The sequence below is a fragment of the Portunus trituberculatus genome, chromosome 7, assembly GCF_017591435.1.
Source record: "Portunus trituberculatus isolate SZX2019 chromosome 7, ASM1759143v1, whole genome shotgun sequence".
Taxonomy (NCBI): domain Eukaryota; kingdom Metazoa; phylum Arthropoda; class Malacostraca; order Decapoda; family Portunidae; genus Portunus; species Portunus trituberculatus.
In genome coordinates this window covers 6,139,577-6,159,043 of record NC_059261.1, presented here as the reverse complement: position 1 = coordinate 6,159,043, position 19,467 = coordinate 6,139,577, and the positions used below count along the sequence as shown (strand labels likewise).

Here is a 19,467-nt window from a genome sequence, read left to right as displayed (position 1 = left end):
TTATTAAGGGAATGTCTTCTATTGTCTATTTCATTTTCCTTTTTTTTTTTTATGAACATATGAATAAAAGAAAGTAGAATAAAAGGAAGCAGAAAAGAAATAAATAAATAAACAGGACAGAGAAAAGAAGGAAGGAAATGAAGGGATGACGAGAGAGAAGAAGGAGATAGAGAAGGAAGGAAACGGTGAGGAAGAGAAAGAAGGCAGAAGACTGAAGGAAGAAGGGAGAAAAAGAAAAGGGGAAAATGATTGAAGGAGAGAGAGAGAGAGAGATAGGGAAGGAGGGAGAGAGAGAGAGAAAAGAAAGACAGAAGACCAAAGGAAGGAAGGAAGGAAGGAAGGAAGGAAGGAAGGAAGGAAGGAAGGAAGGAAGGAAGGAAGGAAGGAAGGAAGGAAGTTACCTACTAGCAATATTCAGGGCACATCGGAGTTACCTACTTGTAATATTTAGGGTCGTCTCTCTCGTCGTCGTAATCTTCTAGAAATTCCTTTAACCTCCGAGCCTCCTTCTCTCTCTCTATCTCCTTCAGTTTGTCCTTCTCCTTCTCCCGGTCCAGTTCCTTCTGCTTCTTGTGTTCGCGAGTCTCCCAGTTCTTCAAGCGTTCCTGGAATGTGGTTTGGGGGTGGTGAGGTGTGGTGTGGTGTGGTGTGGTGAGGTGTGGTGTGTGGTGAGGTGAGATGAGTTTTTTTCTTGTTATTTAAATTTGTCTTATTTTTCTGTTTTGTTTTTGTACTTTTATTTAATTTAGCATTGTTTACTTATTTAATTTTCATTTGTATTTTGCACTGTCACACACACACACACACACACACACACACACACACACACACACACACACACACACACACACACACACACACCTGATACTGTAGTTCCTTCTTGCGGACTTTTCTCTCCTGCTCCTTGCGTTCCTTGTCCTCCGCCTCCTCCTCCTTCTCCCTCAGCACATCCCTCTCACTCTTCCTCACTGGGGTGGGAGACCTGTGGGGTAACGGCAGGGATGGGGTGATGTGGGGGAGGGTGTTAGTAAAATAATGTAGTTTTCAATTTAATGTTAAGTTGTTCCTATATTTTTGAGTGTGTATATAGTGACTTTAATATATTACCTATTATTATTGTTTTGAGATTATTACAGCATTGAAGTGAATAAGCAACATAAAGATAAATAATAACAATAATAGAATAATAATAATAGCAATAATAAAATAGAAAACACGAGAAAAAAAAATTAGAATAGCAACAATAATAATAATAATAATAATAATAATAATAACAATAATAATAGTTAGTCTGACCTTTTGTCCTTCTTAACACGCCTTCCGTCAGTGGACTGCGACCTTGACCTGCGCAGGCTGCCTCCCCGCGACCCGGACCGTGACCGTCGCCGCAGCTTCTCCTCTCGCTCTCTTCTCTCCCTCTCTCGCTCTCGTTCTCTCTCCCTCTCCCTTTCTCGCTCCCGTTCTCTCTCTCTTTCCCTCTCCCTCTCTCTGTCCCTCTCTCTCTCTCGCTCTCGCTCTCGGTCCCTGTCTCGCTCTCTATCTTTCTCCCTCAGTCTCCTTTCTCTCTCTTTCTCTTCCTCCTGTTTCTGCAAGGATACGGTGAGAGGTCAGGTGGCGGCGGCAGTGACCTGACCACCTTAGCAACACTGGGATTACGCCACAACACTGCAGGGCTGTGGTGGCGAGGCTCCCCTGCGCCCCCACAGCCACTGCGCCAAGGACAACACAGAACATTGGGCAAAAAATATCTCTTAGGGTCAAATTATGCACTAGCTGGCACGCACACACACACACTTGCATGCGCACACACACTCTGTCTTCCGCGCACACACACACGCACATCTAAGGTGAAGTGATGGCTCAAATTGTGTTAAATCCAAAAAAGGGGATATTTTGAGCTGACATGATGCACAGATGACATGACCTGACCAAGTGTTGATACTTTGATACTTTGATACATATACATAGAGGGTGTATATAGCATCTTGTATACCCTAATGCAAAGTTGTAGTAGTTGTAGCAGCTATAACAATGGAGTCAATCAATAGTAGCAGTATATATATATATATCTCATAATAGTAGTAGTAGTAGTAGTAGTAAAATTACATGCAGTGAAACAAAATAGAGGGAAAAAAATAAAAATAAAAAAAAAGGAAAAAAAATGTAAGAGATTTATATCCAATGAATGACCGACGTTCGTTAACAGCTAAAAGGTTGCCAGGGTGAGGCTACACAACCCCCACCCTGGCAGGCTGTTGTGGGCCGCCTACCCCTGCCACACCTACCCACACTGACCCCTACCCATACACCCACCTGCTACATCTGTCTGTCAATAACCCACCTGACCTCTGCCACCTATCCAAGCCCACTACCCCTGCCATACCCACTCACTATCCCTGTCTGCCCATAACTCAGTGACCCCCTACCACCTACCCTAGCCCATTACCCATGCCACACCTAACTTAACCTAGCCTAACAGCACATAGTAAGATTCCCACAACTACCTGTCCTATTCCTATTCTATCTTACCCTACACTACCCAGCCAGCCCCGCCCCGCCCTGCCCCGCCCCACACTGATACCCACAGACAGCATTATACATAACTCCTAACTGGTATTTATTTTACCCAAAACTACTCTATCTAGCCCCTATCCAGCCCCGCCCTGCCCCGCCCCACCTTGTCCTGCCCCAAAAGCACTAGACACAAAATTTAAGACCCCAAACTCTACCCTACTCTACCCCAAATTACTCTACCTAGCCTTACCCAGCCCCTATCTAGCCCCGCCCCGCCTCGCCCTGCCCCGCCCCAAAAAACACAAGACACAAACTAACTCCTAACTATCTATTCTACCCCAAACTACTCTACCAAGCCCTACCCAGCCCCTATGTAGCCCCGCCCCGCCCCGCCCCGACCACAAACAAGATGCTACCGGTGTCTCAGGGACTTGCCTTGGTTCTCTAGGATGAACGGTTCAACGGCGTGCGATGATGACAGGTGAACAATGCAAGCCTAGCCCGGGGTGTGGGGAGAAGGCGGGGCGAGAACGGGGGAGGCAGTACACCACACGCCCCACCCCGATCCCACCCCTTACAGAAGTACATCCGCGACACTTTCTGTTGGGAAGCCTCACCCTTTTCCTGTGCTGTATCCCAGGAGCTGTGTATCATTCATGTGTCATTGCTATGTGTGTGTCATTATTTTTCTGCCTCTCTCTCTCTCTCTCTCTTTCTGTGTGTCGTTTTCTCTCTCTTTCTCTCTCTGATGCATTTTGAAACTCAGCGCAGGAGGAAAAGGAAGTTGCTAGCATGTATTGTTTCAGTGTGTATCGCTATTTGTGTGTCGCTTATCTCTCTCTCTCTCTCTCTCTCGTTGATACATTTTGATACTTGGTGTATAAGGAATGAAAGTCGCTAGTGGTCTGTATCATTTATGTGTGTGTGTGTGTGTGTGTGTGTGTGTGTGTGTGTGTGTGTGTGTGTGTGTGTGTGTGTGTGTGTGTGTGTGTGTGTGTGTGTGTGTGTGTGTGTGTGTGTGTGTGTGTGTCCTAAACACCCCTATACTTGGTTCAAAATTAAGTGCAAGCTGCTAGTAACCTGTAAACCCTTTATCTATGGCATTTAATATATTAGGTTAGGTTAGGTTAGAATCGCACACTCTCTCTAGCCTTAATTAATCTTAGTATTGCGCCTATTTGTTTTATTTGTCTTTATATTCGCTGGTTCGGTAATTTTTTTTTTTTTTTTCTATTTTCTTTGTGACATATTCATTTGCCTTAATAAACCTCAATGTGTGTGTGTGTGTGTGTGTGTGTTGCCATTTATCCTTTTTCGTTTATTTATTTTTTTGGCGAACTCCCTCAAACCTGCAAGGGGACTGACAACTAAGTGAGCCTTTTGTTTTGTGAGTTTTACGTTGCTCTTGGCCAGCTTTACCCTTTGACTTAAAATAAATAAAATAAACAAATAATCGGTCTGTTCCTCCACTTTCCTTACTGTAACAATGTACTTTCAATCCTTCACTAACTTAACCTAACAAACCACATAACTATCTATCTATTGATCTATCTATGACTCTTAACGATTTCACCTCTACACAAAACAGTAACACACAACACTACAAGATTCATTTCACCCCTTCACTAACCTAACCTAACCTAACCAAATTGTCTTAATAAACCACAATGCTAACTATCTATCATTCCTAATTCTCCACAAATCTCATCCTTACCTGTTTTGTCTATTCTCTCCCCTCACCTCACCACTTTAACTAAACACTACAAGGTTCTAACCTAACCTAACTGTCTTAATAAACCACTCTGTTAACTATCTATCATTCCTAATTCTCCACAAATCTCATCCTTACCTGTTTTGTCTATTCTCTCCCCTCACCTCGACACTTAACTAAACACTACAAGGTTCATTTCACCCGTTCCCTAACCTAACCTAACTGTCTTAATAAACCACACTACTAACTATCTACCATTCCTAATTCTCCACAAATCTCATCCTTACCTGTTCTGTCTATTCTCTCCCTTCACCTCAACACAACATAGTAACACTTCAATAAACACAAGGTCTTTTTTCACTCCTCCATGAATCTAACCTAACCTATTTGTCTTTTACTACAGCACTAAGAACCTGCCACTACTAATTCTTCACACATACAGCCACTATATCTTTTTTCTTCTTTCCTTTATCTTTTTTTATTTCTTTTCCTGTTCACAAATTTAGCCACGATCTTTTCTTTTTCTTGTCTTTTCATTTTTTCCTGTTCCACAAATCTGGCCACTACCTCTTCATTTCTTTTCTTTTTTCTCCTATCCACAAATCTAGCCACTACCTTTTCTTCGTCTTCGTCTTCTTCTTTTTCTGTCTATCTACTCTCTTCACCTCTCCACACAACACTACCTAACTATTAGCCATCTTCACAAATGCTTACTCTCTCATCACAACTATTTTCAAGGCCCACAGGAATTATAAGACAGGTTTTCAAGAGTGTTTCTCCTGTTAATACTGTAGAAATTGCTGTGTTTTGTCACTGGAACCATAACAACAGCTCTAAAACCCTGTGTCATTTGAACTAGAGCCTTTTAAAAGTAGTGTTGAAGAATACAAGGCTAAACACTATGCCAAACTCCTTCCTTTCACCAATATAAACACATTAATGAACAAAACTCTTCTCTTTTACCAATCACCAAATATAAACACACTAAGGGAAGCTACACTGTTTCCTCTCACCTACACAGTGTTAAATGTATACTCCCCTACATACACCCATGAAAAACACCAATTAACCTAACCCCTTCAGTAACAAGACGTGTTTCCATATTAATTTTGGTGACTACATATTTGGTGATTCTATACAGATTCAGAAACTTATGTTGGGGGATTAAAATAGTGAAGACTGTGGCCATTAATCTCCTGACCTCCATAGACCCTTCTCTATGTCAATAAAATGGTCTAATGGTACACAAATCTCAAGGTGAAAATGTGTCCCAGTACTGAAGAGATTAAAACAGTGAAGACTGTGGCCATTAATCTCCTGACCTCCATAGATCCTTCCCTATGTCAATAAAATGGTCTAATGGTACACAAATCTCAAGGTGAAAATGTGTCCTAGTACTGAAGGGGTTTAAACTGCCAATCACACAGCAAGACACATATACATACACCCTTGAAACACTAAAACTGTCAACTTTAAAAAAATAAAAATAAATAAATAATAAAAAAACCTGAATGCTTAATATGTGTTGTCTTTCTAGTTCCTTTTAGCCACAGCACCCCAACACAGCAACACACACACGTACATACACCCTTGAAACACTAATAAAAATAATAATAAATGAATAAATAAATAAATAAATGCTCGAAATATGATATCTTTGTAGTTCCTTCTCCTCCAAGCCACAGCATCCCAAACACAGCAAGACAAACATACATACACTCTTGAAAAACTAAAAAAAAATAACTATAAATCTTAAGAAACAACATTTAAAACTAGAAAGGTCTAAATATATTGTTGTTGTTGTGATGTCCTTGTAAATCCTTCTAGCCACAGCACCCCAACACACCAACACACACACCTACCCATGAAAAACACTAATAAATCTGTCAATACTCTTAACAGACCTAAAAACACACACTCAAATGCTAAAATAATGTGTTTGTAGTCCCTCCCCCCTCTCTCTTTCTACTACAAACTGTGAATACTCTAGAAACACATCAAACCACACTTAAAGGCTAAATAAAGTGTGTTGAATTTGTAGCTCCTCCTCCTCCTCCTCCTAGCCACAGCAGAATACAGCAATAGACACAGCTACACTTGAAAAACACCACTACAAATTGTCAATACACTAAAATCACATCAAAACACACTAGAATGCTTAATGTTATGTGATGTTTTGTAGTTTCACCCTCTCTCTCTCTCTCTCTCTGTTAAATGTAAACTTGCCTCCATACACCCTTGAAAAAATACTATCAAAAGCTTTCAATACCTTAAAAACACATCAAAACACACTAGAATGCTTAATGTTATGTGATATATTTGTAGTTTCATCTCTCTCTCTCTCTCTGTTAAATGTATAGTCGCCTATATACACTCTTGCAAAAACACATCAAAAATACTCAAAAAATTAAATAAAGTGTGTTGAATTCCTAGCTTTTTTCCTCCTCCTCCTGGCCACAGCACACAGCAGTAGAGGCAATGAAACACAGCAGTGATACAAGCTCCTGAGTTGTTCTGCACAGCTTTTTCCTACCCCAACTCTACACAACCACACACACAGCCACAGCGGAACCCCGACCAGATGGCAGTGACACACGACGGGGAGCGCTTCAAGGTTACGTCAACCCCGCCTGCGTCTGGGGCCCCCGCACTCACTCACGGCCGCAGAGGGACTGGCACGGCCCCCTCGGATTAAGGAATGACTCACTGACTGGTGTTTTTATTGACTTTTTTTTGCCTCGTTTTAAAGAAATGAGTGGTTTTAATTCTGAGTTTGTCTTGGATTAAAAAATTATTAGTTATTGGTGTTTTGAGAGTTCTGTGCTTTTTGTCTCAGATTAAAGGAAACTGTGAATCAAATGGTGTTTTATGGAGTGACTGACGGTTTAATTGCGTTTTTTTGCTTCACTTTAAAGAAATAAATAGTGTTTTAATTCTGTGTTTGTCCCGGATTAGAGAAATGATTAATTATTGGTGTTTTTGAGAGCTCTGCATTTTTTTTTTGTCTTGGATTAAAGAACGATGGACTGACTGGTGTTTTATAGACAGACTGGCTGTTTAATTCTACGTTTTTTGTCTGGAATTACAGAAATGATTACCTGACTGTCGTTTTGAGAGCTCTGCGTTTTTTTCTGTTTTGATTAGGAAATGGTGAATTGACTGGTGCTTTGTGGACTGACTGGTGTTTTAATTAAGTTTTATTTACCTCGCTTTAAATAAATGACCGCTTTTATTTCTGCGTTTGTCTCGGATTAAGGAAATGATGAATCGACTGGTGTTTTACGGACTAGCTGGTGATTTAATTATGTTTTTTTTTCTCAGCCTCACTTTCAATAAATGATTGGTGTTTTAATTCTGCGTTTGTCTTGGATTTAAGAAATTATTAGTTATTGGTGTTTTGAGAGTTTTGTGTTTTTTCCATCTCGAATTAAAAAATGGTGAATCGATTGGTGTTTTGTAGACTAATCGGTGTTTTAATCCATGTTTCATTTGCCTTGGATTAAAAAATGATTAACTATTGGCGTTTTGAGAATTCTGCGTTTTCTGTCCTGGATTAAAAAATGGTGAACTGACTGGTGTTTTATAGATTAACTGGTGTTTTAATTCATGTTTTATTTGCCTCGGGTAAAAGAAATGATTAACTATTGGTGTTTTCAGAGTTTGGATTTTTCATTTACTTATTTATTTATCTATCTATTTTTGTCTCAGATTAAGGAAAACGTGAATCAATTGGTATTTTACGGATTGACTTGTTTTAATTCCGCGTTTTTTGCCTCGGTCTAAAGAAACCATAAAAACACCCTTCAAAACGCATCACTCCCTCACCAAGACTGTTTTCCGAGGCCTTGTGTTTTAAATCTACGTTTTTTCACTGTTACATGATTTTTTTAATAGCTTGTGTTTGTTTATGCTGTTTTTTCTGATGGTTTTATAAGTCTGGTGTTTTTTTCTGCCTCGGATAAAAGGAATGACGAATAGATTGGGTGTGAGATGAAGAGAGTTGAAGGGCTGTACATGTAAGAGAGAGAAAGAGGGAAGGGAAGGGAAGGGAAGGGAAGGGAGAGAGGAGGGGAAGAGAGAAAGAGAGAGAAGGAAAAATCTGTATATATAGAGAAATTTATCCAATATGTAAGCACGTTAGGGCAATAAAGCCAGTCTGAAGCTTCGTCCACTAAGACTGAACCACAGAACACCTCCTCTCGTTTTCTTTAAGGCAGCAAAACACATGAACCAATCAGTAAACACATGAACCAAACAGTAAACAGACCAGGCTTATACTGAAATAATTAGCACAGACGCAGCTTTCCTATTCATCACCCTGTTTACATTTCAAAATAATAATAATGATAATAAAAACAAACTGATTTCACATTGTTTACACAGCTGGTTCAGGTGTTAGGTTAGGTTAGGTATATGTGACAGCTGGTTATAGATATTTTTTGTTTACACAGTTGGTTAAGGGTGACAGCTGGTTATATTTTCTTATACAGCTGGTTTTGATGGATTTGTTTACATGTGACAGTTAGTTATGATGTTTTTTTGTTTATACAGCTGGTTTTGATGGTGTTGTTTACATGTGACAGCTGGTTATGCTTTTTGTTCATACAGCTGGTTCTTGTTCACATGTAACAGCTAAACGGTCGCATATTCTTCTACATCTGATAACTAATACCACGTTTTTTATTACTATTTGACAACTGACTGCACCATTTTTGTTTACATTTCACAGCTAAACGACAGCACAATTTGTATACTGCATGTGACAATTAATTCTGGCATTTTTTTTCCATTTGACAGCCGACCACACCGTTTTTGTTTACATTGAACAGCTAAACGACAGCACAATTTATATATCCGATAACTAATTCTGGCGTTTTTGTTTAAACACGCCAGCGAACAAACCAAACACTGGAGCAAATCCAAACACCATATACCGCAAACACCACAAAAACCACTCCAGTCACCGAGATACAAGCGAGGGGGTGATGAACCAGTCCCCACACGTCCCCCACTGGTCCACACTCACTCACTCACACATAAAACCTCAAGGCAACAACATGCTAAGACAATACAGGGGAAGACAGGGGAGCAGGGTATAGTGACTCCTTGCTCCCTGCCACCCCCCAGTACCAGGAGGCAAGTGTGTGGTGGACCAAGGACCGCAGAGCAACATCGGTCTACACTTACCTGTATGAGGCCCATGTAGCCCTGTCTGCCCCCCTCCCAGCCCCCCACACACACATCACTATAGGGGTGGATTATCACTTTTGCCAGGCTGTGGGTCACCTTGCTGTCTGCCTTGAAAATTTTACTATGGATTCTTGATTTTTTTTCTTTTTCTTTTCTTTCTTTAGTTCAGTAATTACTTAACTCCTTCAGTTTTGTGTATCAGACCATTTTATTGACATTAGGAAGGGTCTATGGAGGTCAGAAGATTAATGGCCAGAGTCTTCACTATTCTGATCCCTCACGTAAGTTTCTGAAGCTGTATAGTCACCAAATAGTCACCAAAATCAATATGAAAAAGTGTCAAGGTACTGAAGGAGTTAAGCTTTTGTTTCCTCAGTGCCTTGCTATTAAATTTGGGGAGAGAATGGTAAATAATCTGGTTTTATCATCTAATTCAACAGTGCCTTGGAAATCTTGACAAATGGGGTCTTGTTTCAGTTCATTAAGTCAATAGTTTAAATTCTTGTTTCCTCAGTGCCTTGCTATTAATTTTTTGTGGGTAGAAAAGTAAATAATCTAGTTTTTTATTGTTTATCTCACCAGTGCCTTGGATATCTTGACAAATGGGGTCTTGTTTTTAGTTCAGGAAATCAATAGCTTAATCTTTTTTTGTTCTCGAGTGCCTTGCTATTAGTTTTTTGGGAGGGAATGCTGTCTTATGCCACAGTAATGAATATCAAGACTTTACACTACAAAGCATTCCATAAACTAACAAAGGCACCAGTAAAGAGGCACCAGAAAAAAACACAAACCACAACACTACAATGCAAGGTGAGTAACAAGATATAAGTAGCAGAGGCACCAAAATACAGACACTGGAATTCATAAAAAGATTGAACCCTACAAAATAGACACTGGAATTCATAAAAAAAAATTGAACCCCACAAAATAAACCCCAATCAGAAACAAGTGAAAGATCAGAAGTTAGGCGTCCTATAGCATCTCGCCTTGAGTCATTTAATTGTTGTTGGGTTGGGCGTCTGTTGAACGCTGTTGAATAATGCAAGGTGGTATCATCAGCATAGGAGTGGATAGGGCATTGAGTCAGATTTAGGAGATCATTGATGAATAATAGAAAGAGAGTGGGTGATAGGACAGAACCCTGTGGAACACCACTGTTGATAGTTTTAGGGAAGAACAGTGACCGTCTACTACAGCAGCAATAGAACGATCGGAAAGGAAACTGGAGATGAAGGTACAGAGAGAAGGATAGAATCCGTAGGAGGGTAGTTTAGAAATTAAAGATTTGTGCCAGACTCTATCGAAGGCTTTCGATATGTCAAGGCCGACAGCAAAGGTTTCACCGAAGTCCCTAAAAGAGGATGACCAAGATTCAGTTAGGAAAGTAAGAAGATCACCAGTAGATCTGCCTTTACGGAAACCATACTGGCAATCAGAGAGAAGGTTGTGAGCTGATAGATGCCTCATTATCTTCCTATTAAGGATAGACTCAAAGGCTTTAGAAAGGCAGGAAATCAAAGCTATAGGGCGGTAGTTAGAAGGATTGGAGTGGTCACCTTTTTAGGGACAGGTTGAATGTGAGCAAACTTCCAGCAAGAAGGATAAATAGAAGTAGAGAGACACAGATGAAAGAGTTTGACCAGGCAGTGAGCGAGTTCGGAAGCACAGTTTTTGAGAACAACAGGAGGGACTCCATCCGGACCGTAAGCCTTCCGAGAATCAAGGCCAGAGAGGGCCAGGAAAACGTCTTTATAAAGAATTTTAATTTTAGGGATGAAGTAGTCAGAGGGTGGAGGAGTAGGAGGAATATGCCCAGAATCATCCAAAGTTGAGTTGGTAGCAAAGGTTTGAGCGAAGAGTTCAGCTTTAGAAAAGAAGAGACAGCTGTAGAGCCATCTGGATGAAGTAAAGGAGGGAAAGACGAAGAAGTAAAACTGGGAAGAGTATCAAGATTGAACCCCACAAGACACTGGAATGAATAACAAGACTGAACCCTACAAAACACAGCCCCCACAGCCCCAGGGATCACCACAGGGGCAGGACAGAAGGCAGGGGGCATGGCAAGGTATCCCAGGCCCAGCACAGCGACTACCCACTCACTCACTCACTCACTCTTTCAAATTGCAGCGCTGCCATATTGACTTCACTCATTCCCTGGTTCCCCCCATGCAGAGCCACGCCGGGGGAGGGTGCCAAGGGGGTGCCGGGTGCCTGGGTGAGCTATGGCACCCGGCACTTGGCACTTGTTTCCCCCGGTGTGGCTAGCAGGGTGAGCAGCAAGGATTGGGTGACTTGTTAGGAGTTAGGCACAGTGTTCCTAATATATTAACACTCTGGTGCATGGCTGTCGATGGCTGGCCCTCTCTCTCTTTCTCTTTCTTTTTTTTTTTTTCTTTCATTACGTGAGCCCTTTTCTCTCTCTCTCTGTTTTTTTCTTTTATGTTGGCCCTCTATCTCTCTCTCATTTTCTCTTTCTCTATGTTGGCCCTCTCTCTTTTTATCTTTCTCTATGTAGGCCCCCTCTCTCTCTTTCTCTATGTAGGCTCTCTCTCTCTCTCTCTCTTTTTTTCTTCCTCTATGTGGGCCCTCTCCCTATCTTTTTCTCTTTCTCTATGTGGGCCTTCTCTCTCTCTCTCTTTCTTTTTCCCTTTCTCTATGTGGCCTCTCTCTCTCTCTCTCTCTCTCTCTCTCTCTCTTTCTTTTTCCCTTTCTCTATGTGGCCTCTCTCTCTCTCTCTCTCTTTCCCTTTCTCTATGTTAGCCCTCTCTCTCTCTCTCTCTCTATGTGGGCCCCCTCTCTCTTTCTCTATGTGAGCCCCCTCTCTCTCTCTCTCTTTTCTTTCTCTATGTGGCCCTCTCTCTCTCTCTCTCTCTCTTTTTCCCTTTCTCTATGTTGGCCCTCTCTCTCTCTCTCTCTCTCTCTCTCTCTTTCCCTTTCTCTCTGTATTTTCATTGTGTCTTTAGCGATCACAGCCCCGACTCACCACTTGGTATCTCTTTGCCCCTTGTATACAGCAACTGGCCACTATGGAACCTAACCTAACCTAACCATACAGTGTTTGGGCACTCTAGAATGTAGTAAACCAGCGAAATGACCCTTGGAAACTTAAAAGACTCTTGTCAAAACAGGTGGAGAGAGAAAAATACGATAGATATGCAATTAATCCCCTAAAAAAACATTATTGACTGACACGTGAATGGAAATTTAAAAGACTCTTGTAAAAACAGGTGGAGAGAGAAAAAGGGATAGATATGCAGTTAATTCCTAAAAAATACAATTATTGACTGTGAAAAAAACTAAATAGATGTGAAATGAACCATGGAATTTTGAAAGACCCTTGTAAAAAAAATGAATAAAAAAAGGAAAGAAATATAGCTGACTTTGAAAAAACCATCAAATATCGACACAAAAGACAAATAAATACATAAATAAATATGTATAAAAATAAATAATTGAAATAAATGAAAAAAGACAAAATAAAAATGAACCAAAACAAAAACAAACTTAGAGAATTTTAAAGAAGATATGCAGAAAAAGAAAAAGAAAAAAAAAAATTAAATAAAACAAATAAATGAAAAATAACAAAACAAATAAATAAATCAAATCAAAACAAACTTACGAGAATTTTTTAAAAGACAAACAAGAACCATTTAGGGCCGAACACAGCATAAACAACAACAACAACAACAACAACAACAACAATAACAACAACAAGAATGCGAGGGGCCAGCCAGTGGAGAGCGTTACATCAGAGTGTTGTTATTCAAAGTGTACTAAAAATAGAGATAACCAAAACAATATAAAAAAAAAACATTATATCATTAATCTACTGATAAATGACCACACAGATGCTTAGAGGAGGAGGAGGAGGAGGAGGAGGAGGAGGAGGAGGCGGCAATAATTATAGAAAACAGAAGATGAGACAAACATGAAAAGAAGAAAAGAGAAAAGAAAAAGGAGGAGTAGGAGGAGGAGGTAATAATTAGAGGAAACCGAAGAAATTGAGACAAAGAACATAAAAAAAAATAAATAAATAAAGGAGAAAGAAGGGAAAGAGGAGGAGGAAGAAGAGGAAGAGAGGTGATAATTACTAGAAACAGAAGAAATTGAGATAAACAACAAGAAAGGAAGGAAAATAAATGAGAAAAACATCCACAAACTGAAGAGAGAGAGAGAGAGAGAGAGAGAGAGAGAGAGAGAGAGAGAGAGAGAGAGAGAGAGAGAGGTAACAGTAGTAATAAAATAGAAATAATCCATATATATAACTATCTGCCACAGTTACAAAATACCAACAGAATGAAATAATAATAATAATAATAATAATAATAATAATGAGATCCAATGGGGCAGACAGCATATAGTAAAAAAAAAGATAGACAGGAGACAGACAGACAGACAGACAGACAGACAGAGAAAAAATTTAGAACCAGCATTTATTTATAACTATGATAAAATAGATCAAATGAGTCATCAACAGCATATAAATAGTTACAATATAGATCTACTTGTTTATCACATCTTCCTCCTTACATTATCATTACTGGTGCTCAAGAGTATTATATGATACCCTAACTCATCAAAAGAACAGGCCAACACCTTTAAAAACATTCTAGTACCATTAACACCCATTAAAACACCCTTAAACACTCTTGAACCCCCTTTAAAAGCATTTTTATATTTTGAACCCTTTTAAAACACCATTAAACACTCTTAAATCCCCTTATAAACAGTCTAACAGACTTAAAACCCATTAAAACACTCTCAAACTTTATTATAAACAGTCTAACAGTTTTAAACCCTTTGAAACACCCTTAAAACACACTTGAATCCCTTTAAAAAGAATTTAACACTCTTAAACAGTGTTGAACCCCTTAAAAGAGTATATATAGGATAGGATGATCTGGTACAAGGTAAAGTGGTTCATTAGATTGTGTACTCACCCTTGCCGCCACAAAACATACAACACAGAAGACGTCAGGCCGCTTTGAGAACTCTTATGACTGCCTATATTTGAAAACGACACATTATCATCGTATCTTCGCCCTCGGAAAGCACGAGGTTAGCAATTTGATCCTAAACACGCTACAATTTAAACCCTCTCTCTCTCTCTCTCTCTCTCTCTCTTAATCTTACTCATTCTCTTTCTCTTATTTATTTATTTATTTTTTACTCTTATTCAGTCAACAACCCCACTCTCTCTTGCTCTGTCTCTTTTTTTTTTTTTTCTCTCTCTCTCTCTCTCTCTCTCAATCTTTGTCAGTCTCACTTTTTTTAATATAAGAAATCAATCTTTTAAACTTTCTCTCTCTCTCTCTCTTTTTCTCTCTCTCAGGCCTATATTCAAATGCTCTGCTCTCTCACCTCAACTATTTTCCAAGGCCACAGAGATGACTAATGGGATTTTTTAAGAGCATTTCTCCAGTCAACAATGCAGAAATCATGTCACTCTGCCTCTAGAACCGTAAAAACACCTTAAAAAACTCACACAAATTTATAACAAGCCTTTTGAAATAGTGGAGGTGAAATGCAGAAAAGTTTGAGAATACCAGCCTGTTTCTAGTCCCAATTTAAGCCTGACTGCCTGAAAACACCATTAAAAACCCCTTCCTTGTCTTACATCACCACCACCACCACCACCACACACAACACCTCACCCCTATCACCCTAAACACACCCTGAGGAGCAAACAGTTATTGAAGACCCATGAAATAAAGAAGTAACAATGACAAACCTACACAATGACAATAATAATAGTAATAATAGTAATAATAATAATAATAGTAGTAATAGCAATGCATGGGTGGTGGGGGGGGAGGGAGGAAAAATTGTTATTGAAGAGATAATGACTTTAGTTAACATCTGGGCATTGTGGGAGCAGGAAAGAGTAAATAAAAGAGGGTAACCTGCCTAAATATTTGCTTTAAGGGTTACATACCAAAAAAATGTATATAAAATGGACATAATTGATAGAAATTAAATAACAATTGTCTTTGGTGCATAAACCTATCAATAACTTACAGAGAAACCTTCTTTGACACATTTCTACATAGAGAAATAGAAGAGAGAGAGAGAGAGAGAGAGAGAGAGAGAGAGAGAGAGAGAGAGAGAGAATTAATATATGTATGCCTGTGTGTGTGCATGTGTGTATATGTGTGTGTGCGTATGAGTGTGCATGTATGTGTGCATGTGCGTGTGAGTGTGTGTGTGTGTCTGTGTGTGTGTGTTTAGCAGATGGACTCGTAGCAGGGGGCAGCTGGCTCTCCACATACTCGGAGTGTTTTGATAGACATTCATTACTCATCCCCTTGACTCACCACCACCACCACCACCACCACTATGGATTCTAAACACCTCCTAAACACCACTTCTATTCACTAGTTCTATGTAATGCGTGGAAAAATCTTCCGTATGTCTGTTTTCATTTCTTGCCTTGAAAAAATAAAAATTGCTACGCTTGTTTTTCTTGTTGTTATCTATGAAAAAACGAACCAATTTCTGTTTATTCAGTGTTACGTATGTTTTATTCAGTGTTATGTATGCTTTTTTTAATTGCTACCCATGAAAACGGAACAATTTCAATCGTTATTCAGTGTTACGTATATTTTTTGTTGTTGTTACCCACGGAAAACAAAAACTTTTATCTTTATTCAGTGTTACGTATGTTTCTTTAGTTGTAACCCACGAAAAACTAACCAATTTCAATCTTTATTCAGTGTTATGTATGTTTCTTCAGTTGTAACCCACGAAAAACTGACCAATTTCTATTTTATTCAGTATTACATATGTTTTATTCAGTGTTACGTATGTTTTTTTTAGTTGCTACCCATGAAACACTGACCAATTTCTATCTTTATTCAGTATTACATATGTCTTATTCAGTGTTACGTATGTTTTTTTTAGTTGCTACCCATGAAACACTGACCAATTTCTATTTTTATTCAATGTTACGTATGTTTTATTCAGTGTTACGTATGTTTTTTTCAGTTGTAACCCACGAAAAACTGACCAATTTCTATCTTTATTCAGTGTTACGTAACCTTTTTCAGTTGTAACCCACGAAAAACAAACTTTTATCTTTATTCAGTGTTACGTATGTTTTTTCAGTTACTACCCATGAAAAACGGAACAATTTCTATTTCAATTATGAAAAATGTGACTTCTATAATTATGTTTCCAAGATGTCACTACTAAAAACTCAATTATTTTATTAATTCTACCAGCAAAAAATGCCCTAAAACACCCTAAAATTTCTGAAAAAATCATGAAACACCCTAAAATGTCTCCAAACACTCTAATATGCAAAAAAAACACCCTAAAATGTCTGAAAAAAAAAAACTAAAATATCCTAAAATGTCTAAAATATCCTAAAATGTCTAAAAACACCCCATTATCCCCTAAAACACCCTAAAATGTCTAAAAACACCCTAATATGTCCTAAAACACCTTAAAATGCCCCCAAATGCCCTATACTGCATATCAAACACCCTGGTACACCCTAAAACACACCACATCACCCTAAAACACTTAAAAAAAATAAAGAAAAAAAAAACACTAAAAATGCACTTAATCACACACAAAATCCTAAAAAAAAAAAAAAAAAAAAAAAAAAAAAACACACACTTTTAAGACCCCATTAACTAAAACCCTAAAATAAAGTCTCCTTAAAAACCCAGAACCCTTGAAAAAATTACATCCAACACCCCATAAACCCCTTAACACCCCTTAAGACCCCCACCTCACCCTTACACCCCTTAAAACACCCGTAAAAAAAAAAAAAAAAAAACTTTGAAAAATAGAACCAAACACTTCTTAAACACCCATTAAACACCACTTTGAGAGCCCACCCCACCTCAACACCCCTCCCATGCAGAGTGCCAGCAGCCCCCTGCCCCTGCCAGTCCCCTGTGGGTGAAGAGTATTCCTGGATGACAGTGAACAGTGACACCCTACCTTCATCTGCTCTCGGAACTGTGTGATTTCTCGGGTGATCAACTCTTTCTTGCCCTCCTCAACGTCCTCCATGTCATCAAGGTTCTGTGGGGGTAATGGGTGTTAAAAAAGCGCACACACACTCTCACATACATACACACACGTTTTAAGACTCATTGGGTGAGTAATGGGTGTTAATGGGTGTTAATGGGTGAGTAATGGGTGTTAATGGGAGAATAATGGGTGTTAGTGGGTGAGTAGTGGGGGTAATGGGTGTTAATGGGTGAATAATGGGTGTTAATAACAGTAATAGGGGGTAACTAACACACACACACACACACACACACACACACACACACACACACACACACACACACACACACACACACACACACACACACACACAGTCCATAAATCACCACAAAAAATCCCACTTTGAAAAAATAAATAAAAACACAAAAATAAATATAACAAATAAAAAAATAAACACAAACAGACAGACAGACAGACAGACAGACACACCGTAGTGGTCGGAATGTTGGCAATATCGGCACCACTGGACAGGGCGACAAGTTTCTCCTGGACTTTGGACATCCTCTTCTCTCTCATGTCGTTCTTGTTGGGCGGAGGGACGTAGTTCATGATGTCCTTCTTGTGGTCGGACAGGATCTCGTTTATCCTGCGCAGTGCGGCGGCGTCCTCCTGCCTCATGTCCTCGTCCAGGTAGTCTCGCCCTCCTCCACCTCATCCTGCAGCGGAGATGCGTCGCCGTTCTGTTTGGCCTTCTTTCGTTTCTCTGTCATGGGGGGGGGAGAGTTAGGTTAGGGTTATGTATGCGATTTGGTGCAGTCTCTCTCTCTCTCTCTTTTTTCTTTTCCTGCCATGGGTGAGGATGAATAAATATAGGCTCTCTCTCTCTCTCTCTTTCTCTCATTCACTCACCCTCTCCTTCACTTCTACACTCTCTCCCTCTCACCTTTATAGTCATCCATCCTCTCTCTCTCTCTCTCCTTTTCCTTCTCCCTCTACCTCTCCCTCTATCTCTACCTCTACCTCTCTCCTCTTTCCCTCCCTCTCCCTCTATCTCTCTCTCCCTCTATCTCTTCATCTCCCTCTCTCCCTCTTGTCTCACCTTTATAGTCATCCAGCACCTCTTTAGTCTTGGCATCGGCCTTCACCACCAGCTTCTTCTCCGCAATCTCATAGTCGTGCAGCAGACGGATCGCCCGCAGCGCCGCGTCAGGGTTGCCAAACTCACAGAACCCAAACGCTGCGGCAAGGAAGGATTAGGTTAGGTTAAGGTTTGTTAGGGTTGGGTTAGGTTAGGTTAGTTTCATTTGCTTTAGTTTAGTTTGATTGTTTGTTTATGTTACGTTAGGTAGAAATGTTGTTAATCTGTCCTTCCACTCATACAAATGTCATTAAAAACGTGTCAACTTCATCATTATTTGTAAAGCTAAATATATCAAGAAAATGAAAAGGAAGACACACAATAAAGTAAAAAAGTAAACAAAACACACACACACACACACACACACACCTTGCAACTTCAACTATAAGAAAAAAATAAATAAATAAATAAAATCCCACACACCCCAACACACCTTGCAGCTTTCCGGACGCACCCTGCACCCTTTTCCACGAGTGCACATTGCCACAGGTGTTGAGGATGTGACGCACCATCACATCGGGCGCCTTCTCTGTGATGTTACCCACAAACACCGTCACCGCAGGCCCTGATGACTCCAGCCTTTTGGAGTAACTAGGGGGCTTCATGCCGTGGCTGGTGGCGGTGGTGGGGACCTGGGGAGGCTTGGCGACGTTGGAGGTGGTGTCGGTGTTGGTGCGCAGAGGAGGACGGTTGCTGGCTGGTGTCGGAATCTGCGAGAGTGGCTGGGTAAAGGTGAAGGGCAAAAATTCAGTGGTGGGTAGGTTGGGGTCAGGGAGGGTAGGGACGGTTTGGTGTGGTTGGGTTAATTTGGGTTAGGTTAGGTTAGGTTGGGTTAGGTTGGATTAAGAATAATTTGGTGTGGTTAGGTTGGGTTTGAGGTTGGGTGGTGAAAGAAGGAAGGAAGGAAGGAAGGAAGGAAGGAAGGAAGGAAGGAAGGAAGGAAGGAAGGAAG

The 19,467-nt window shown here is 40.0% G+C and overlaps 1 protein-coding gene across 1 annotated transcript in view; it reads right to left on the bottom strand.

Annotated features, from left to right (window-relative positions):
* Positions 1-19,467, bottom strand: part of LOC123520075 (RNA-binding protein 25-like) — a 29,682-nt gene that overhangs the window by 6,973 nt on the left and 3,242 nt on the right. The window contains 8 exon segments of the mRNA XM_045281962.1: positions 439-605; positions 862-982; positions 1,297-1,586; positions 17,366-17,449; positions 17,867-18,075; positions 18,078-18,140; positions 18,477-18,614; positions 18,949-19,237. Of these exon segments, the coding sequence (XP_045137897.1) occupies positions 439-605; positions 862-982; positions 1,297-1,586; positions 17,366-17,449; positions 17,867-18,075; positions 18,078-18,140; positions 18,477-18,614; positions 18,949-19,237 (1,361 nt within the window).